This window comes from Culex pipiens, chromosome 2, assembly GCF_016801865.2.
Source record: "Culex pipiens pallens isolate TS chromosome 2, TS_CPP_V2, whole genome shotgun sequence".
Classification (NCBI taxonomy): Eukaryota; Metazoa; Arthropoda; class Insecta; order Diptera; family Culicidae; genus Culex; species Culex pipiens.
In genome coordinates, this window is record NC_068938.1 from 40099155 (window position 1) to 40122718 (window position 23564).

The window sequence follows — 23564 nt, forward strand, 5'->3', positions numbered from 1 at the left end:
CGGGGTCGAGTGAGCTGGCAGCACTGCACAATATTTTTGACAGATCAGCAAGCGGCTTTGTTTTGATTGTGGCGGCATCGAAAGTGGAAATAATTTCGAGGAGATTTTTAAGCAAAATTTGCTATATTTAGAGGGATTATTGATATTTAAAAAGTTTTGCAGTGTCCCTAGGATAGTTCAGCAGCGTCAAAATGAATATTTCTACGGATTTCGGACCGGACTCAGGCGGGCGAGTGAAGGTAAGCTTTTCTTGTTTTGATCGCAGCAAATCTTGCTCGGGGAGAGTGGGGTTAAAGTGAACCCAATCACAACATTGTCCTAGGCTGATGGCAGGGTACCAGGTCTAAAGAGAAAAAAATCTGGGAAAAATCTGGCAAGCCACTTTTCTCAAAGTAATAAGCTATTTTGTGTTCAAAAACAGTGTATTTTCACTTTTTATACATTATATCTTCACAAAATAAACAAAATACGTCAATCAAACAATGTGTGGAAGAAATAAAAAATATTTTTTTTTTTCAAATTGAAAATGGAATGCGACTGAAAATTACAAACTTATCAATAATTTTGAATTGCCTTATAATGGCGAATTTCAAAAAGCAGAATATTTATATTATATTTCGAGTTTTAAAACAGAAAAAGATGAAATTTGAATAATTTAAAATTGAGATATTCAAAAAAGACAATAATCACAAATTAAAACAAATAAAATTCAAAATCCAAAAATATTTGAAAATAACAAAATTCATAACTTGGAAAATACAAAACACAAATCTAAAATGCAAAAATTATGCAATTTTAAAATTCTAACGTTAAAAAATAGATTTTTTTTAATTCACTAAAAAGTGATTAATTTAAAATTCAAAAATTGTTCAATTAAAAAAAGGCGTACATTTAAAATTCGTAAATTTTTGAATTCGAAAATTCAAAATGTTGAACATAAAAAATAAAACATTCAGAATACCTAAAATGGAAAAATTCGTATGAATAATAATCTAAAAATAATATTAAAATCAACAAATAATTTTAACATGATAATATGAAAATTGACGAATTAAAAAAAAATAGAATTTAGGAATTTATGAATTTAAGAATCTAAGAATTTAGGAATCTAAGAATTTAAGAATCTAATAATTTAAGAATTTAAAAATTTAAGAATTTATGAGTTTAAGAATTTAAGAATTTAAGAATTTAAGAATTTAAGAATTTAAGAATTTAAGAATTTAAGAATTTAAGAATTTAAGAATTTAAGAATTTAAGAATTTAAGAATTTAAGAATTTAAGAATTTAAGAATTTAAGAGTTTAAGAATTTAAGAATTTAAAAATTTAAGAATTTATGAGTTTAAGAATTTAAGAATTTAAGAATTTAAGAATTTAAGAATTTAAGAATTTAAGAATTTAAGAATTTAAGAATTTAAGAATTTAAGAATTTAAGAATTTAAGAATTTAAGAATTTAAGAATTTAAGAATTTAAGAATTTAAGAATTTAAGAATTTAAGAATTTAAGAATTTAAGAATTTAAGAATTTAAGAATTTAAGAATTTAAGAATTTAAGAATTTAAGAATTTAAGAATTTAAGAATTTAAGAATTTAAGAATTTAAGAATTTAAGAATTTAAGAATTTAAGAATTTAAGAATTTAAGAATTTAAGAATTTAAGAATTTAAGAATTTAAGAATTTAAGAATTTAAGAATTTAAGAATTTAAGAATTTAAGAATTTAAGAATTTAAGAATTTAAGAATTTAAGAATTTAAGAATTTAAGAATTTAAGAATTTAAGAATTTAAGAATTTAAGAATTTAAGAATTTAAGAATTTAAGAATTTAAGAATTTAAGAATTTAAGAATTTAAGAATTTAAGAATTTAAGAATTTAAGAATTTAAGAATTTAAGAATTTAAGAATTTAAGAATTTAAGAATTTAAGAATTTAAGAATTTAAGAATTTAAGAATTTAAGAATTTAAGAATTTAAGAATTTAAGAATTTAAGAATTTAAGAATTTAAGAATTTAAGAATTTAAGAATTTAAGAATTTAAGAATTTAAGAATTTAAGAATTTAAGAATTTAAGAATTTAAGAATTTAAGAATTTAAGAATTTAAGAATTTAAGAATTTAAGAATTTAAGAATTTAAGAATTTAAGAATTTAAGAATTTAAGAATTTAAGAATTTAAGAATTTAAGAATTTAAGAATTTAAGAATTTAAGAATTTAAGAATTTAAGAATTTAAGAATTTAAGAATTTAAGAATTTAAGAATTTAAGAATTTAAGAATTTAAGAATTTAAGAATTTAAGAATTTAAGAATTTAAGAATTTAAGAATTTAAGAATTTAAGAATTTAAGAATTTAAGAATTTAAGAATTTAAGAATTTAAGAATTTAAGAATTTAAGAATTTAAGAATTTAAGAATTTAAGAATTTAAGAATTTAAGAATTTAAGAATTTAAGAATTTAAGAATTTAAGAATTTAAGAATTTAAGAATTTAAGAATTTAAGAATTTAAGAATTTAAGAATTTAAGAATTTAAGAATTTAAGAATTTAAGAATTTAAGAATTTAAGAATTTAAGAATTTAAGAATTTAAGAATTTAAGAATTTAAGAATTTAAGAATTTAAGAATTTAAGAATTTAAGAATTTAAGAATTTAAGAATTTAAGAATTTAAGAATTTAAGAATTTAAGAATTTAAGAATTTAAGAATTTAAGAATTTAAGAATTTAAGAATTTAAGAATTTAAGAATTTAAGAATTTAAGAATTTAAGAATTTAAGAATTTAAGAATTTAAGAATTTAAGAATTTAAGAATTTAAGAATTTAAGAATTTAAGAATTTAAGAATTTAAGAATTTAAGAATTTAAGAATTTAAGAATTTAAGAATTTAAGAATTTAAGAATTTAAGAATTTAAGATTTTAAGAATTTAAGAATTTAAGAATTTAAGAATTTAAGAATTTAAGAATTTAAGAATTTAAGATTTTAAGAATTTAAGAATTTAAGAATTTAAGAATTTAAGAATTTAAGAATTTAAGAATTTAAGAATTTAAGAATTTAAGAATTTAAGAATTCAAGAATTTATGAATTTAAGAATTTAAGAATTTAAGAATTTAAGAATTTAAGAATTTAAGAATTTAAGAATTTAAGAATTTAAGAATTTAAGAATTTAAGAATTTAAGAATTTAAGAATTTAAGAATTTAAGAATTTAAGAATTTAAGAATTTAAGAATTTAAGAATTTAAGAATTTAAGAATTTAAGAATTTAAGAATTTAAGAATTTAAGAATTTAAGAATTTAAGAATTTAAGAATTTAAGAATTTAAGAATTTAAGAATTTAAGAATTTAAGAATTTAAGAATTTAAGAATTTAAGAATTTAAGAATTTAAGAATTTAAGATTTTAAGAATTTAAGAATTTAAGAATTTAAGAATTTAAGAATTTAAGAATTTAAGAATTTAAGAATTTAAGAATTTAAGAATTTAAGAATTTAAGAATTTAAGAATTTAAGAATTTAAGAAGTTATGAATTTAAGAATTTAAGAATTTACGAATTTAAGAATTTAAGAATTTATGAATTTAAGAATTAAATTTTAATAAAAAAATTGTTGAAATTAGAGAAGGTTTATTTTATTTATAAATAAACATTTATTTAAAAAAAATCTTTTCTTCTCTAGGGCCTCACCATCGTCAAACCTCTCATTTACGGCAACGTAGCCCGATCATTCGGCAAAAAGCGCGAAGAAGACGGCCACACCCACCAGTGGACGGTGTACGTAAAGCCGTACCAAAACGAAGACATGTCCACGTACGTGAAGAAAATCCACTTCAAACTGCACGAAAGCTACGCCAACCCAAATCGCGTGGTCACAAAACCCCCCTTCGAAGTGACCGAAACGGGCTGGGGAGAGTTTGAAATCGTGATTAAGATCCACTTTCACGACCCAACGGAACGACCCGTCACGATGTACCACATCCTGAAGCTGTTCCAGAGTCCGATTCTGGACGGGGAAGTTACAACGACGCAGATTGAGGGCAAGAAGGGCCTGGTGTCGGAGCAGTACGAGGAGATTGTGTTTCAGGAACCGACCCAGCTGATGCAGCAACTGCTGACGAACGTGCAACCGGTCACAACGGGCGCGTGGAAGCATGACACGGATTGTGAGGTTTATTCAAATTTGAAAAGAATTTTTTTTATCTAATTTTGCCTTATTTTTTTAGTTGAAGAGAAAAAAGTTCAATCGCTGGAGAACATAATCGAAACGAAGGCAAAAATCAAATCGGAAATTACACTGCTCAAGGATAAGCTCAAGCTGGCGCGGGAAACGATCGCCAAGTTCAAGACGGAAATGGCCAAGGTGCAGGGCCAACAGCCGGCGGCGTGACGGAGAGAGGGAGGTCTGTAAGTCTGGAATTTTATCTTGTAAGGCTGCGAACGTTTGAAGCTTTTTAAAAAACAAACTATTGGGCAAGAATTGTACGTAAAAATTGATTTATGCACTAAAACAATCCGACATTCAATGCTATGTTTTTAGATGACATTTTCTTTCATAAAAAAATACTTATTTATTTTTAATGCTTGCATAAAATAAATTTTAATGTAAAAGAATATCCAAATTTATCACAATTATACTAAGGCTACTCGTACACGTTATTCTTTTATTATTTTTGCCATGATTTTCTCTTCTCTTTATTTTTTTGTCTTGATTTGCAACGATTTAAAATAACACTGTGTGTGTGTGTGTGCAACCAATCAAACGGAACCACGCGGTCGCTTCTTACAAATTGAGTTGTTTCCATGTATTTTAGAATTTTTACATTCTACACATGCAAATAACTCGCATAGGCATTTGGATGGTGTTAGCTCTGCCGAGCTTCGGTGACCCATTTCTACGCAGGCTAGCCGTGCGCGAGGTACCTCAGCTTGAATCGACAAGCCCCGCCCTGAAGAACGTTTGCATCAATCGGATTCAAACGTTATTTAGAACTTCCGAACCCTTGCCAAGTGGACAAAGGCCCAGCGCGTATATAGGTGGTAGTAACAGTATTCCTTATTCCAGTCATAGCTCATCAAGCAGCCGTGATGGCGTAGTGGTTAGCAGTTTTGCTTACCAATACAAAGGACGGGGGATCGAACCCCACCCGAGCGACTTTGATTTTTTTCGTTCATATTAAAGAATTTCAAGTATTTCTAAGTCTTAAACTTTCTCGTTGGGAGCAGATGGGCATCGAACCCAGGATCATTCGCAAAGCGAACACCGTAACCAGTCAGCCACGGCTGCTCCTTGTAAACACCTTACCGGTTTTGTCTTGAATGATGTGTATGTATGTCAGAATAAATGAAAGAATTGTGGTCTTATAAAAAGAACGAGCTCACCAGTCAACAAATTCTTCAAAACCAGCTTATCTTCAATCGTCTCCGTCAAACGGGGGCTGGTACCCGCTCAAAAAGGCCGGTTCCCGCTTGAGCTGCTTCCGCTTGTCACCGCTCCACTCGTTATCCGCTCCGTCGTCCTTCTTTTGTAGGATTTTTCCAAGCTTCTGTCGCTGCGGCAACTGAACCTCCTTGCTACGACTGCGTTCCACATTATCGGTGCCAGTAAACTAATCCATGGCCCTCGGCTCCGATTCCCTTTTGTTCGTTGGATGTTTACCTTGACAGGGACCGGTGATCGAGGACCGATAATTTTGCACTTCCCGGTCGAACCCACCATCCTGGTCTTTGAGGAATGCTCGACAGCTACCGCGTTCCATACCAGTTCCGCAACCGACCCGGAACGAGCCACGTCCTTGATTCAACCGCCCTTCTCCAGCACCATCAGCACCGCGTTCTATCAAGATTTTTAAATTTCTGCCAAAAACTATTCGTTTGAAACACGTAACTTCACAACTTTTCATCAAAAATTATTGAAGCCCGAGAAAAACTGTGACAGCGAACAGTTTTCGCGTCCGCACACCCCGATTGCTACGATCTCACCTGCAACGATTTAAAATAACACTACGTTAAAATTATTTCCCCTTTGCTGAAAAATAACAGTAATAATTAAAGCATAAAAGCAAATCTCATTTTCTTTTCCTGACACTAAATATGATGACCTCAGTTTGAGCAAATGGCTGTCCGGCTCCATCCGTTGCTGGCGGCGGCGTTGACGGCATTGTTAAGATTTGGCACTGCGAAGAACTCCTGTGGTGATTGCTCATCGTCAAATGATACCTTCAAAGCAAGCAACCTTCATTAGTAAAAACATTTTGTTCATTTTATCAACTACAATTCTACCCAAGTGTTCTGCAACAGCTCGCGGTGATCTTTGGAGCAAATCTCTGCCGTCAGGTCGGAATTGAAGTCGATCAGCACATCGTCCGTTCGCTTGACCTGGGATCGACCACTTCCGCTGCTGCTGGCACTGTCCGCCCGGTTGCACGCGTTGTTCCGCTTCTCCAGATCCTTCCGCTTTCGCTCGGCGTGAAACTGCTTGTTTTGCCAGATTTGGTAGGCCCGCTCGAAGCTCCGGGCCACCGTCAGCGTCACCGTTTGGGCCATCTTGCGCTTCTGGCAGAGGTACGCGTAGCAAACCAGCGGACCCTCAAAGTCGACCTCGGAGACGTCCTTGCGGAAGCACATCTCCTTCACCTCGGACTCGGGGCTGGCGACGGTGCCGACGAACGCAAACACGTGGTCGTGGGCGGAGTCCGCCGAGCAGTACGAAATGTTGTAGATTGAGACCTGCAGCAGGGTTTCGCCGGTGGTCACGTCCAGCATTTCGATGCCCTTCGGGGAGATGGACAGCGTTACGCGCTGGAGCTTTTTGTTGCCTGTGGGGGAAAGAGCACAAGATTAGCAGAAGCACAAGAATAGATAACATTTTAAATATAGTAGTAGTGTTTTGAAATGCATTTTACACTAGTTCAGTTGTTTTGAAATCATTAGTTTTCAAAAAATGTAAGATTTGACGAAAACTAAAATTTTAGCCGAAAAAATCATTTTGCCATACTGAACATTGATAATTTTCAAAAAATTCAAAAGATTTCTAAATCAACCCAAACCTGATAACGACACAAAAACTTTAAGTAAAATTTGTACCAGCATAAGTTTCAAAGCATAAATAATTATGAATTTTTGAGTATAGCATTAGCATTAGCATTTGGAGGACGCCCCACCACCGGAAGGCTCCACAACGCTTATCCCACTGTTTGGTATGGTTGTGTTAGACCCTCATCCGGAACAATAATCCAACACGGGAGATACCATGTCTTCATCTTTTGATGAGTGTGTAATACAGCCCAGGGCATAAGGGGGTCCACGCCGGGTCCAAGCTATCCTCGGGGAAATGAAGGAATGTTAGTAAACACCTATCTAAAGTGCGCAGGGACCCCTACGTCACCTTAGTGGTATAGATGTTTGTAGGGAGGTTTTGGACTCAATGTTAGTAGGAGAGGTAGAACCCTAGGATATACCCCGAAAGGTATTGCGGGCGAGTCAAGTAAATTTAGTTTTTTGGTTATTAAACTTATACAGATGATTGTACAGTGTAAAAGATGCATGATTTATATATATATTCGATTTAAAGTCACGGCAGATACAACGCGACGAAGCCGTGCATGATTAAATTGTCTGTAGTATTACTAAACTTCCTCAGGTAAAACAATGCTGATTAAACACAGTTTTAACATGTCTGCTGTTAAACTCAAGCTATCGACTGTAAGAGTAAAGCGAAGTTTATATATTTTTCTATAAATTATTATGTGTTTAAGCGAAATTCGAGGCTAAAGATGATTTAACGCATAATTAGAATCTTGAATTTAAACTCTTACAGCGATGCGGAGGGAACATCAAATATTTATTTATTCATCTGTTTTATTTAAATGTGAGAGTTAGAACTTAAATTAAAACGACCGATTCATAAGCATTTAACTAGTTAGCATTTAATTTTTTTTGTGTAATGGGATTAATCAGCATATTTATTTTTTGTCTAATCTAATCTAGGGTGTGTCTAGTGTGCTGTTATTTAATAATACATAATGCAAATATAATAAATAATAAAATTTCATGTAATTGGAAAGTCCTCACCGAGATCCTTAAAGTTGCTGCTCTTCCAATTTGAGTCGAGTCGAGTCTCAAGAGAGGGAGACTCAAATAGATGAAGCGACGATTGCAACACCGGGCAATCAGTGTAACACCTACACACTTTGATCACTAGTTCACTTTTCTCACTCTTTTCCATTTATTGCGAAACAGTTGTCATCTTCCTTTGAAAATCTCTTCTCCGGAAACCATCGCTGCCTAAACGACCGATCAACTGCCAACGTTTGCTGTGTTGCACGACAAACTCACAAGTATTGGGTGATGTTTTCACTGAGAAACAATTTCCAATACACCGATACTTCACCGATACCGACACTTTTTCCTTTTGGAGCGAAGGGTGTAGCTAAGCTAAAATTGGACCAACTAGTTGAACACCTCTTCAGGAAGCCTTCTCCGTCTCATCACGACTCAACAACAAAACAGCTCAGAGCTCACTCAAAATTCCAAAAAAAAATTATGAATTTTTGAGTATATTAAAAAAAATACGAGATTTTGTGAAATTTTTTGCGTTTTACAAAAAAAAAAGTTCAAATGCATTCTGAATTTTGCTTTGTTTGATACGCATATTACGAATAATAAAAATTTAAGTATTTCCGAAAAGTATATATTATAGTATTTCAACCCCTTCCCGCCCATAGCAAAATCGAGATTTTTACGGTTTCCCTTGGCATTTTTTTACAGAATCGACCAAATTGGATGAAATTTGAATTGGAGGCAGTAAACGTCCTAAGTAACACTGTGCAGGAAGAATGAGTTAATTTCATTCGAAAGTATTCGATAAATTTCAATTTGAAGTGAAAATAAGTGGTGCTCTGGTGCAACCATGGGCTTTAGAGGGTTAATATAAAGAAACTGTTATAAAATAAAAATGTTCACTAAATTTGGATACCCATTTTGCAATTTTGAAAGTTTCAGCATTTAAAAAAATGATATTTTGTGAAAATTTTAGTATGATCCAAAAAAAAAAAACTAATGAAGTGAAAAATCATACAAAATTTCGCTTCGATTGATAGCTATATTGCAAATTTTTAAAATGTTACCACTTTTTAATGAACCAGAAAGATTAAAGATCTGATAACCCTATCAAAAGTTATGCGCATTGAAGTGCTAATCATACGCTTTTTTGAGGCCGAATCTCAGATACTTTGATGAAAATGATGTCCGTAATTTTCCTCATTTAATATTTTAGACCAAAATTTAATATTTTGAATATATTTTTATAGAAAGAACTTTTAACATTGAAAATAAGAGCGTCCAATTTCCCGGGGTTACAAAATTCCCGGGAAACGGGAAATTTTCAACAAATTTCACGGGAAATCCCTGGAATTCCCGGGAAATTTTAAATTTAATGAAAATTATTCTGATCCCGCTTCTGATAAATATTTTGCAACATAATTGTATAGAACACCAACTATAATGGTCAAAATGATTGTGAGGATTAGAGGTGGGCAAAAACAGAGCGAGCCGCTCAAAGAGCCGGTTCACTGAAAAGAGCGAACGAACCGTGGCTCACAAAAAAGGAACCGCGGTTCTTTTTTAAACTCCGGTCTTTTGAAAGAACCATTTCAGGATGGCATGAATTTTGTTATACATATAATTTATTGGTTTCCAAAAAAATGAAGTAAGAAATTTGTTTTTGAGAATTGAAAATTTAGTTCCAAATATTTAAATGCTTATAAAAATTAATCTCAAAAGTAAATAATGTTCTAAACAAAATGCAAAAAACTTTTCATTTTACAACTGATTGTTTTACCAGAATACAAATTTGAGCATTTCAAGTTACATAATTTGTAAAATATTACCAAAAATCTACAGATTTTCTCAAAATGAAATATAAGCATTAGTTCAATTCTTGCGCAATCTAAACGCAATTCTAAATAAATAGCAATTTTTCCTAGATTAAAGTTTGGATGTCATTCAATTACTCGAATGTATAGGTTTGAGTAGAAATCTTGACATAGAGTTTGTTTCAACGGCATCTTCTCGTTTTCAGTTCTAATTTTTTTTTATCAAAAAATTTATAAATGTCCAATGCGAAATAAATTATAAAATCACACGATTCTTAAAAAAACCTTTTCTTCCAAATTTTGAAAAAAGAGCGGCTCTTTTTAATGAGTGAACGGAAATGAGCGGCTCCTAAAAAAGAGCGGTTTTGCCCACCTCTAGGAGGATCAATTAATGGCTTGACTGCTTGTAAAATATCATGCAACTTTGAGAAAAATAAATAAATCTTTGTAATTTTTTATGCTGTTTTTCAAATCGTACCAAATCAAAAAAAAAAGGTTTTTTTTGGCTGAGAAGTATTTTTTTAAATCAAAGTGTTTAGACAGTGAAAATCTATGCTCCTCAACAATAAAATTGCCTTTAAATTTGTCTCAGTGAGCATAAAGTTGAAATGGAAAAAATTCATGCAGAAATAATGCTTTTCATGGCAAATAACTTATTTCAGAACAAGTATTTTCAGCTTGTGAATAAATAGATTATCATTGAATTTGCCTCACAAATCTAATTTCTAGCGCTATTTAACTTGAAAGACTATTTCATTGAATCACGACTCAAAGTTTTAAAATATTTGAAGCGAGTTTTTTTAAAGTATGGTTGCTTTCTTTGGGTAAATTTCATATGATGCAAAGTTGTTTTTTAATTGATCTTTCATGGTTCCATTTATGGTATGATTTTAGTTATATGATTAAATGGCCTAATAAATTAATTACATTTAAAATAATTTTCATAGTGTAAAAGTGGTTGAAATTAAACGATATTTTTTTCATATTTAACCCTCTTACGCCCTTGGTAGCTCACGTGCTTCATAAATTTATAACTTCAAACAGTAATTTCACCCAATTTGGTCAAGGTAAACCAAAATGTAAAACAAATCTCAATTTTTTTTTTTTTTTTTTTTATTATTATTATAGAGACTTTACACCATTGTGCATTCATCTCTTCAAGGTGGATAGTGAAAGAGGAAATATTACAGAGTTTAAAATCACTTCAATAATTATTACCATGCCTTTTTTCTAACGATTTCTCTCTATGTTTCAAATATTTAGCAGAATATTTAAAGAATGAATTATCAAGTTCTTCAAGTTTATCTTCGTCCTCTTCTTCCAGGGATTTAGAAGTTATCTCACAACACTTTTTCTTATAATATTTTGCTTTTATGACATCTTCATCTTCTTCATCTGTTTCTTCTGCAGCCATCTCTCTTCGTTTTTTTGTTAGTTCTACTTCCGCGTCCAAATATGCCTGTAAGCGATTTCGGCGGCGGGTGTGCTTAGAAAGCACGGTCTCGAATCCATCGTTGTCTTCTTCGTCGATTTCACTTGTTTCCATTGCATTTTGTTCTGGTTTACTATTGTTGCTTTTACTGCTGCTGCTGCTTGGCTCGGGTTCAATCGGTTGTGTACTGCTTTTTTGGTTAACCTTTTTACTCGAATCCGCACATTTTTTGTTCTTTGCTTTGAGTTTGCAAAGCGATTTTTTGCCTACAATCGTCACTGCTGCAGCAGCATTGTTTACAGTGATTAATTTCGGCGTTGGCTGTTTCAGCAACATCCGCAGGGTCCGAACTCCATTTGGGATCCCTGGGAAGAAGTTAATCCAGCGGTCGTTGGTGATGGTCAAAACTTCGCCGTATTTACTCATCACTTTGACTACGTCATCATTGCTTATGCCTAGAGGTAGGTCAAGCACACGAACTTCCGTAGCGTTGTTGTCCAGGTAAATCGGGATTTTGCAACCCTGATATACCAGAGGTTTGTCGATGATGGACGAGGCCATTGCTGAGTCGGCGAACTGCAACACGGCTATTTTTCTTCTATTGCATAATTGCAATGCTCGCAAGTTTTCTTGGTTTACTTGAAGGTCTGCGAGAAATTTTTTTACAAGCTTTGGGCTTGGTTGGTTTTGGAGTTGACAAAAGTCCAGAACCACACTGTTTTTGTCTACGGTGCACATTTTAAAAAAAGCGGCGACGCGCACACAAACTGCGGACTGGCGTTGAGAATGCGACTTGTAAGGTCGGCGGTTACTTTGCAACTGAAATCTCAATTTTGATCTTGGCCGGAAGAGGTAAATATCTTATTTTCAAATTATATGACAAAAAATAGGTTGTCAAAAGTAAAATAATCGTTGCCCAACATATAAGCAAACAATATTCCTAGTTGTGAATGCTTCAGAAATAAATATTATCTGAATTAACCTAGACATGAAACTTACAGACAAGCTGATTAGTCCTATATGAACAGTAGCTTGGAATGAATAAAATCAAATCAAGTTCACTTATTATTATTTGTTGTATCATCTAAAAAAAATGTGCCAAAAAGATAGGAATATGTTTACTTCCGCTTGTATTTCGGGAATTACAAATTTCCCGGTATACGGAAAATATTTTTTTCCTGGAAATCCCGGGAAGTTTTTTACCCGGGACGGGAAATTGGACGCTCTATTGAAAATTGAACCAATAATTTTCAAAATATTGCCAGTTGAAAATTACAGGATAATTAGGTGACACTTAGAAAAACTCATTTTCATCGATTCGAATTATTTGTGAGGCTGTTTCTCAGAAACAAGGAAAGCAACCCCTGAAATAAAAATATTTTTTGAAAATAAGTTGAAATTCTGACTTGTAATCAGGGATGCCACATGTTTTTTTAAATGTCTGGGAAAAAGTCTGTGTATGTCTGTGCACTTGTCTAAAATTCAAATATATCAATTTATATTCATGGAGTTCCATCAGAAATTGCGTTTTCAAGCATTTTAAGACTAACGAAATAAGTTTCGGTTGAAATTTTTACAAAATATTAATTTAATGATGTTTTTTAAAAGTCTGTGCACCTCAAAAAATTTCTGGCACAAGCTCAAATGTCTGTGAAACACAGACAAATCTGTGTATCTGGTATCCTTGCTTGTAATACCAATTATTATATATTTTTTGAAGTTATGAGGGATCTTTTATAGAAAATAAATAACGATTTCGAAAGGATATAGACAGCTTAAAGTACGGATATTCTAAGGCTCAAAAACATAAAAAAAAAACTAGAGAAACTTCACCTTTCGCCGCCGTGATGATCCGCTTGACGGCGTCCGCCGTGGAGCTGTCCGACCGGGGCGTCGGGATCGTCGTGTTGCCCAGGTACTTGACGCTGTACGTGATCGCCTCCTCGAAGCCATCCTCCAGCTCTTCGTGGTTGTCCGAAAAGTCCCGGATGTTGTTGGCCAGCGCCAGCTCCTCGCACAGCTCTGGAATGAGACAAGAAAAAACATTTTTTTTTTTTTTTAAACATAACACACATTGTATAAGGTGTGGCAATTCTGCGAGATAAGTCAGCGAGAACGTGTGCCAATTATCACTTTTGTTGCATTTGGGCAGGAAGATGAAATGTTAAACAGATTGGGAGTGCCTATGGGAGAAAAGTGCAAGTGCAACGTAGTCCATTGAATAAGAGTGTCAGGGTGCAGCCACTGATATGACCTATCTTGGACTCGTTTTATTGGTTGCATTAAATGTGGGAAAATCGGGCGCTTGTTGCGAAGGGGAATTTGAAGATTAATTGAGCATTGAAGGAAGTTGTACAAGTAAACCTTTTTGATTTATAAATAATTTAATCAGTTTTTTTTTATTTCTGAAAAAAATCGTTCTACTAATAATTATCAGCGAATAAATAAAAAAAACGATATTATGTTAATCAAACCCCTATAGATACGAATCCAGCAATAAATCTGCCAGACTTCACCATCCAAATCTGCATAATGTTGCAATCTATTGCTTCGCAACCTCAAAGTTCGTCGCTCACTTATCATGTCTCGAACGTGTGTAACTCATAATGGCCCAATTAGCCAGTACTCCAAAAGTTGCATAATTAATTTAATGCAAATCGTCGCACCTCGGACAACGAGATAATTACTCGCGTTGATCGATTAACTTGAGCAACACTAAATCGTCCGAGAGTAGCAACAGCAGCAGCAGCAACACTTAAGTTTGACTCACTTTCTAAACTGTTTGCCACCGTTTCCACCACGGGGTTCGCGCTCGCGTCAGGCAATTGCAATTATAATTGCAACCACATGGCCCAACCCAACTTCAACCCAATCCAACCACCCCATCGAGATCAAAATGCAAATTCTAAAATTGATACCGGAGATTGGCTGCGCCAACTTTCGCGAGCGAGCCACCACCAAGCAATTCAGTATTAATTATTTTTTGCTGTGCCTTTTACCTTAAAAGTTTACTCTCATTTTTTCGATTTTTTTCCTGCTCACTATAGTTATTATTTTTGACATCTATTTTTACTTGCCTCACAGCGGCAGCGTTTCGAGATGCAGCGCACTTGACTTGGTTCAGCCCAAATTACCAATTTTGATTGATTGTTTGATTGCAATCGTTGCGTGCTGGAGAGTTGGCGAAAAAAAAACGTTGTTCCAATAACAGATTTGCAGCAGCGTGGTGTTTTAGCTCATCGTCAATTCAGCTTCCAGTGTTCAATTACCTACACTGCTGTGTGCGAACAAGCGCAAAATATTGTGAAGCTGAATGCTTGTTGCTTTTGTGCGTTTTGGCACATTTTCGGGGGTACTTGGCATTGGGGCGTTTATTTAAAAGTGAAAACAAAGGCTGGTGGGTGTGCATTGTTTGAACATAAATTAATAAAAAAGATTTTATATATACAGCTCCCATATTTTCATTTGTAATTTTTAAACTCATATATTTAACCTTTTTCAAGTGCTAATTATTTTTCAATATCGATTTTCTTTTCAAGGAGATAGGTATTTTTTTCAATGTTTAATTTTTTAACATATTTGAAAGGGTGAGTCGTATGTTATTTTCAGCTTTTCATAACAAATCTTAGAAGGACAATTTTCATTAAATTTAATAAAAAATTGCCTTTAATACATATTAATAGCTATAACTGTAGAAAAAGGTACCCTTTACAAAATTTGTATAGAGTACCTCTAAACATTATTTTTCAAAAATTTAATGCATCTTGAAAAAGAATTGTCAACTTGGCTAAATCATGACTTTTTATGTTTAATGAAACAAATAGAAAAAAAAAACTAATATAAATAAATTTTATCAAATTTATTTCAAAGTTAAGACAATACTTTTTAGAATGTCACTTTTTTTTCTAAAACGTCCTCTTTAAATAGAATCAGAAAATTCGTGGTGAAAATTCAAACTACAGTAACAAACAAAAAACCTTCCATGATTTTTTTTCTGTTAATCTTGATTTTTTTTGAAAATAAATAATTAAAAACCACTGGCGTTTTATGAAATTTACAAAACTTTTCCATTAAAACATTGATTCAAAGCTTGTAATTTCAGTTTTTATGTTTTTTGACTTCAATGTCTAAAGCCTTAGAGAAATCTTCATTTGGTTCTTTAAAAATGTAAGTCGTATTTTTGATTTTCTGTGATTTTTTGTTTCAAAGAGACGAGAAAAGGATCAATTTCTAAGACATTTTGAACTTGTTTATATAGTGTGAAAAAACACATGGTAATATTTCTACTTTTTATGAGTACCGTGACTTTGATAGCCCAGGGTGACTTTGATAGGTTTTTCAAATGCCCATCAAATTAATATCTAAATTTTTGAGAATTTTGAGTATGTAAGCATTAAGGGATAGCTTATTATCGAACATAATATATGCAAAAATGTGACTGTTACATTGGATGTATCAAAATTAGCGGCCAAATCAAATTTCTATCAATGTCACCCCGGGCTATCAACGTCACCCCAGTTTACGGTACATCTTTTATGTCAAACAAAATGTGTAATTTGACCACTAAAAATGTGTAAATTTTTCTCTTTTCCGTGTAATGACACCTTTTCAGTCTAAATTGAGGTAATATTACATCATATAAGAGGTAATATTAAACCTTCAAATTTTACACCTCCCTAAATCACTCATTTTTTTACTGTGTATGTTATGCATTTTGTAAAATTTTTAAACTCAGATGGTCAGAATAGAAAGCAATTAGAATTGATTTTACTAAAATTTTTATTTGTTTCTCAGTTATAAAAGAAAACGATTTAAATTTTTTTCAACTTTTTAAAAATGTCTTTTTCAAGGTACTTTTCCTTCAAAATGTTTTTTTTTTCAAGAGACATAATAAAAAAAAGATTTCTGGAAAAAAATAAAAAATATTGTCAAAAATAATTTTTAGGTAAAATATCAAATTTGCAATCACTAATGACATAACTTTTTTTTTTGATGAAGTGCACCATTTTCAAATTAAATAATATTTTTGGCATTTATGAATACCTTTTACTTTTTTTATTAAAATGAAGGAAAGGCACCTCTGCAAAAAAAACTAATCTTTTTTTGACTTTGTTGGTCTGTTTGCTGGTTGCTGAGGTACAGCCTCTTAATTAAATTGTGTGAAATGTATTTTTCCTAGTCAACCGAATTAGTCCTCATTTTTCAACTCGAAATTTCTCAGAATCTACTAGTTCGATTTACAATGTAAAAAAATGAACTTTTGTGAAATTTTCTGTTCTTTTTAATTAAAATTATTTATAAATTAAATATCGAGTCCATAAATTTAAATAGTTTAAACAGGTGGTTTTAGCCCATTGAAAAGGTTAATCTGTTTTATAGAATTCCAACTACACCACCACCACCAATAAAAAAAATCTATTTTTGAAGCAATCTTGAATCTTTCAAAACCATTAAAAATTATAATTTTCAATTCTTTTTAAAAAAATATAATCTCGGTTTTTAATGACTCTACTTCAAGCAAAACAATGTGAATGGGCCAATGTCAAAGTGTAAACAGAGAGTCTATCCTGCTCACGCCAATTGATGATTAGATTAGGAACGAGCAGGTTAGACTCTTTGTTTACACTTTGACATTGGCCCAATTAAATTGTTTTGCAAGACCTGTTGCATGTGACTTTATTCAATGTTTAAAAAAAAAAAAATGTTTTTAAGGTCAACAAAATAAGTATACAAAAGTTGCTCAAATACACGAAAAAAATTAAAGCTTCCAAATTTTGAGAAAAAGATAAGAAAAAATGTTTTAGCTAAAGCCTTTACAGATAACATGCTTCAGAAATCAGTTTAGGCCCTCTTACCCCTCCAATTTCGGCTGCACATTCAAATTGCAACCGCTCTTTGTGCGCTGATGAAGTGCACAGAGATCCATTCTCTGGCCGGTATTGAGCGTGTGGGGAGTTTATTGAATTAACTCTAATTTTGGATCATCCACATTCAGTTCGCTGCTGGAACCGAGCCCGGCCGGCGCGGATGGATGACCTTGTGGTGGTCGGTGGTGCGCGAGATATTTTTCTTGAAACCGACTGTTAATTTTATGACTTTGATAGCCTAATGGAAAATCGCACTCGCGCCAGTCACGACATGCTCGTTGGTTCTGGTTCTGATTGAAGGATCAGCTGAGTTTTTTCGGAGTTGGTGGGCATGCGAGCAGAAAAAAGATTCAGTGAATGGCAAACGGTGATCATTGTCATCACGGAAGGATTGTGACGATTGTGAGTGAGTCGGAGGAGGCTATAAGTGTTATAATTTGAGAGCGATTGTTCTAAACGTTGGGTAATTTTAAGCTTCAAAAGTTCTCTAAATTTGAAGTAGGCAAGTGAAGGTTGTAGCAATTAAATTAATTTTCTTCCGGGGATTAAGCTGTCATAGTCTCTTTTATTTTGCAGTATCGGCTTGAGAAAATCTTACTGTTTGACAAGGTCATTTTCAATCTCACTTGTAGTTATGCAGAATTGCAGGTTTTTTGAGCGCATTTTTTCATTTTATTTTTTTTCATTTACGCAGAGGGTGACGTAGGGATGCGGGTTCGGATACTCGGATATTTTTTTGATTGATTTAACAACAGGAAATTATGATTTAAAAAAACCAGAATAGCAGGGAATAGTTTGCAATGCTTAACAGAACAAATTTTTCTCGTTTCACGGATATCCGAATATTTTTCTGGGGTTTTTAAAGACGGAATTCGTGGTTTTTGGCAACGAAACATTTTTGTCAGATTGACGAAACAAATTTTGTAAAATTGTATACTCTATCGCATACTAATACAATCACACAAACACAGTCTCGATAGAGCCAATTTTAAACGAATTATTTCGTGTGGTGTACAAAACCAAAACCAACTTTTTAATCTTTGTACTCTTTACTATAAAAATGTGTTTCTGTTACGAAATTTTTGTATACGCACCCCTAGACCAAAGTAGTGGGACAACTGTGGCCTACATGTTGATTTTTTAGGACCCGCGGGCCCGTTCTGAATGATACTGTAGAATGTCCCTTTGACCCATCGGTAAAGTGATTTTAATTATTTCCAGTGGAAGTTCAATTCAATTTTTTGAGATTTTATTTTATACCGAGAAATATTAAATTAGTGATTTATCCATATTTTAGTTCTGTTTATACGACAGAAATAAACACTGAAACACACTGAAACAATTTCACTCCATTGAATGTGATTGAGAGAGTAATATTTAAATCAAAGACAATTTTTGTTGGTATTTCAATTAAAAGATAGCAAAAATATAAGTATTCCATTTAAATTTAATAATAAATCATTCAATTATGAACTTGGACTCAAACTGCCCTTAGCAACCTTCTACCTATCTGATCCAGACAGACCATAATGTATTCACATATTATTGAAATCGGAGGAATTATTGTTGAAAAATGTATTAGTTCACCTGGTTGGAGTTTGAACTTTGTAAAATTAGTTTTGTTCTTTGATGTTTTATTATTAAACAAAAATTTCCAACAAAAATGTAACAACCATGAAATTTTCCGATTTTTCGAAAAAATATTTTCAAAATTTTGAAATCAAGACTAACATTTCAAATCAAATGAATGTTTGGCCCTTTTGAAATGTTGATGTTGATTACAAAATTTTCAAAATATTGTTTTCGAAAAGATTTCACGAGTGTTTCATATTTAAGTTTGTTACACAATTTTATAGCAAATTTTCTGAACTTTTCAAAAAATATATTTTCAGAAATGGTCATTCATGGTCAATATTTTTTTAAATCGAATAACTGCAAATATTTCGCTGAAATTAAACTTTCGGTTTCAAGATCTTGAAAACGGTGCATTTTATCAAAAAATCGGTAAGGTACATTACGATTGCAAATTCAATTTTAAATAAAAAAAAAACTAGGTAAAAGAATATATGTTAAATTTAAATTTTTGCCACAAATCACAATTTAAAAAAAAATATAACTCGGCAGCAACATTTTTTAACATACTTTTCTACGCACAGAAAAAAAAATGATCGTAATATTCATCAGGAAATGGTGATAGATTTTGTGTAAAAAAAATGTGCTATATTACATCAGGAATTGATGAAGTTTGTGATGAATTTTTACGCATTTTTCAGAAAAGAGGTAAATATTCAATCAACCAAAACTTAAACCTTCCAAATTTAAACTTGTTTTCTTCTGTGTGGCTCAAATGTTGCGGGTTTTTTTGTCCTCTAAAACATATAAAAAGTCTCGAAAATAAAAAAATACGTATTTTTGGTAATTGAGTTTTGTGAAAAAAAAAATTATATAAAAAAACGGCAAAAAAAATTGCATTGATTCAAAAAATTATAACTCGGTCAAAGATTTTTGGCCCATTCTGGAAATTCCTGAAAAGTTGGCATTTGATGTCCTCTAAAAAAAATCAGAAAATAAAAAAAATAAATAGGGGAAATCTACCCTTTCCAATCAAACACCTATCTTCGTCATATGGAGAGTTTGATGCTCGATTAAAGCTCCAAAAATACTATTTGGGCTATAAACTTACCAGCAACAGCACCGCCTCGAGTAAGCACGCAAATGTATGCCACTTACTGGCCAAAAAGATCACATTTAATGCACTTTTGATCATAATTTGTATTTTGCGAGACCACTTCTCATCATTTTGTTGGCACACACAGTGACACACACGAGAATCCCTCAAACGCTTAATGAATATCGCCAAAATTAACTTTTCACTTTCGCTTACTTTTTCACGGCGCTTAAGATATGAAATTGCTTCCAACTACCGGCAACATGTTCTTTTGATCATTAGTAAGGCACTCACTTGAAGAATAATCCCGAAAAATGTAATAAATTAGCAAGCGCCATCAAAAAAACAAACGCGCCAAGTCGTTTGACGTTTCAATTTTCACTTTGCATTCCAAACGAAGGCTGAAGAAAACCGAGCGAGAGAGGAAGGCAAAAAAGAACAAAGGCTGGCCGTCAACACCACCAGCAGCACAGCCAGCGATGCCAGGAAACTTTCCCTATAAATGCCACTTTTCGTAAGTGTTCGTTTGAACTGTCAGCGCAAATGGCAACACTCGACAGAGTGTTGGAAGAAAAAAGAACTAAGCCGATATTAGAAAAATGGGCGTGGCCCAATGCATTCGCCTCGATTAGAATACCCTTGGGATTTTTTTTTTGTTAAATGCTTGGTAAAGAAATAGAATAACTTTTAGTGAAAGTGAAAATAAACAGAAATGTTCACAAAAACTTGCTCTACTCGTTGGTGTACTTGGTTTTAGTAAAATTCAAGGGAGACTCTAGATTATCAGCATCATTCAAACACGACCGCTTATTAGGATTAAAATGGGTAGATTTCCCCTATAATGTTTTTTTTTGCAAATCAAGTTTTAATGACAAAAAGTGAAATAAAAAAATCACCAATTTTTTTTTACCGTGTATCATATTTTTTCAGTGTCCATACTATCCATACTTACAACTTTGCGGAAGACACCAAATCGATCAGAAAATTCCTTCAAAAGATACAGATTTTTGAATTTTCACATATCATTTTTGTAAGGACAGCTGCCAAATTTGTATGGAAAATTAAATGGACAAACTATTGATGCAAAATGGCTTCTTTGTTCAGAAGGCACAACTTACGCCCTTCTCAAATGTTATTTTCGAGTACTGTTGGCTCCATATACACAAAAATGGCTTATATAGGCCTAGGATAACATGTCTACAAAGTTTCATTGAAATCGGAGAGGGTCGGGTACAAAAGTACCAGAAAAAATCCTGATTTGAGCTGGAATTGCTCACCAAAAAAGTTTCAGAAGGATTAAAAAATACAAAAAAAAAAACGAATGACCGAAATCTCAGAGAATTGCTCTTAATATGTATGATAGCACGAAGATTACAATTTTGTCGATATTTTCTGTGAATGATCCCATTCAAACGATATCTCGGTTAGAGTTTTTTTTAAACTGTTGTTTTCCGAGTGAATTTAATATGCTAAAATTTACTGAAAATTAGTATTTGCCTTTGGAAAAAAATACTTCCACAATTCAATGCCCTGCGAGATATTTCAACTTTTGACTTTTGTAATTCTAAATCTAAAATAATGAGGTCTAGTGCAAAATAACTTACAAAGTTTTCACACAACAACAATTCTAACCAAGACAAAGCAAAATTCCGTACTCACTTTTGTGCTTCGAATTGTTCTTCCAGATACTCTTGAAAAACGCCATGCTGCTCACTTTGCCTCGACAGGAGCGCCAAAATCAGATTCAAATTAAACTCCACTCAGCTCTGATTAGCTCAAATTCAGCTGTCGACACTCCTCCACCTTCACCGGTCCGCGGAAATGGTTATTGACTTTTCCTCACTGTCCCAGCAAACATTCACTCACGTTTCCCCCACACTGTTGGTCGGTCGGTTGGACACGGTTGATTTTCCACTCGGCCCAACCCAGAAGCAGCTAGCGGGTATCGATATCAGGCGCCACAATCACAACCGAACCGAACTATTGTGCTACACTTGCTGAATTTTATGCTGCGATTTTATGCACACCTCACGCTAGTAGGTAGTTCAGCACTCATCAAGCACTGTATTATGTGATTGCTGCACCAATTTTCTGCACTATCGGTCATTAGCACGACGTGGAGGAGCCTTAAGTCGACGACGACGATGACCGTCTCTGAACCAAAGTCGACGCCGCCACGGTTTCACTTTTAATTTATGGACTTAATTAATCGCGCCAAATACAAAAATCGCAGCCAAGGTTGCCCACCAGCACTAGCAGCGGAGTAGATTTTCCAACTGTAACCGAGATGATGGCCAACGACTTTGAAGCCTCCTCGCGCCCGGTGAGTGATGCCTTAATTCACACGAGCAGTCGCGAGTCGTCGACGTCGTTACGTGAACCCTTCGAGCTGACGAGCTGCTAGCACGAAAGCTCAGCAGCATGAAACGGCGCGGAAAAGCGTTAACTTGGTGCACGCGCTTTTCCTGGGCACCTAGCTTATAGTCCAAACGCGATCCAAGTTATGCACTCACTCACGGCAGGTTGAAAAGCGTGTGATAGTTTTAAGCGGGTTGTGTAATTTGTTAAACTTCCCTAATCACTTTGATTTAACACACTGGAAAAGTTCGTATTTTTCACTCTTGCTCAAAATTCAGCAAAAGGACTCTTCTAGAAACACAAGCCTCGGTTGAGACAAACACCCGCGCGACACGTCCGTACGGCTCGACGGCCAATCTTGTAATAAAAGCGCAAGCGCAAGGAGCCCATACTCGATACTGCCACTGCTGCACTGACTGACTGTGCGCCACAACTGCTGAGCGCGATTTCGCTCCGTGGTTGATGATTGTTGGCTTACCACCGACGACTGTTTGACCGCGGAGAGGAGCAGAACTTTGTGGTGTGTGGATTTTCCGCGATAAAAAAGAGACAAACTAGCCATGAGTTCTAATTGGTGGTTTAGGTTTGGGGTTGTTAATGGTTTTGCAAGTATGATAATCTTGAAATTAAAAATATAGCAAGATTTAAATTAACTTAAAATAAATGACAATATTACAAAATAAATAAATATATTACATGAATGGCTCATAAGAATAATCAGAAGGTCCCCAGAATCAGTTGAACTGTAAAGGCCATTACAAAATTGATTTAAAGTTTCTGTCCATCGGCCTTGGTTGGGATCGAAGAAAAAGCAAAAAAAAAAACAATATTCTATCCGTTTTTTTATTTTTTAAACAAAAAGTATCACAAATTGCTTTAAACATAACTTCAACTTGCGTCTTTCAAAAATGTGCAAATTTTTCGTTAAGTTTTAAGTTTTTTACAAATTCGTGTAATTAACATGTACTGTCATCAGGGGTGACATTGGGTCTGGGGGGTGAGATTGGATCATACAAAAATTCAGAAATTTGTATGACCCATTCTCATCCCCAGACCCAATGTCACCCCTGATGACGGTAAAAAAATATTTAAATACTTTTCAACAGATTGTGATTTTTCGAAATAAAAAATCTTTTTTTTTGTAAATTCGTGGCCTGTCCTACCCGGGCAGGTGGGAATAACAAAACGGAGGACATTTCAATAACAAGTCCTGTTAAAATTTCTAATTTTGTTATCAGAAAAAAAAACAATAACAATAACATGCGAAGATCGAAGTAAACCATGCGCGTGTGCGGATCGAAATTTTTCGCTGTCAATTTGGTTCTTCAAATTTTCGTACAAAAAATAAATGAAAAACTTAATTTTGCCCTTTCCTGGCAATATCCGGAAGAA

The 23564-nt window shown here is 33.4% G+C and overlaps 2 protein-coding genes across 2 annotated transcripts; one reads left to right on the plus strand and one right to left on the minus strand.

The window, feature by feature from the left end:
- Positions 1-51: 51 nt before the first annotated feature.
- On the plus strand, positions 52-4453 carry LOC120420160 (YEATS domain-containing protein 4). The gene is made up of 3 exons (XM_039583128.2): positions 52-239; positions 3655-4138; positions 4199-4453. Exons 1-3 carry the CDS (start codon positions 192-194, stop codon positions 4360-4362), a joined length of 696 nt encoding a protein of 231 aa, XP_039439062.1. The 5' UTR covers positions 52-191; the 3' UTR covers positions 4363-4453.
- Positions 4454-5955: 1502 nt separating this feature from the next.
- LOC120420429 (low density lipoprotein receptor adapter protein 1-A-like) lies at positions 5956-22577 on the minus strand. The gene is made up of 4 exons (XM_039583456.2): positions 21474-22577; positions 13113-13301; positions 6255-6790; positions 5956-6191 (listed from the first exon to the last, which is right to left on the minus strand). Exons 1-4 carry the CDS (start codon positions 21517-21519, stop codon positions 6075-6077), a joined length of 888 nt encoding a protein of 295 aa, XP_039439390.1. The 5' UTR covers positions 21520-22577; the 3' UTR covers positions 5956-6074.
- Positions 22578-23564: the final 987 nt, after the last annotated feature.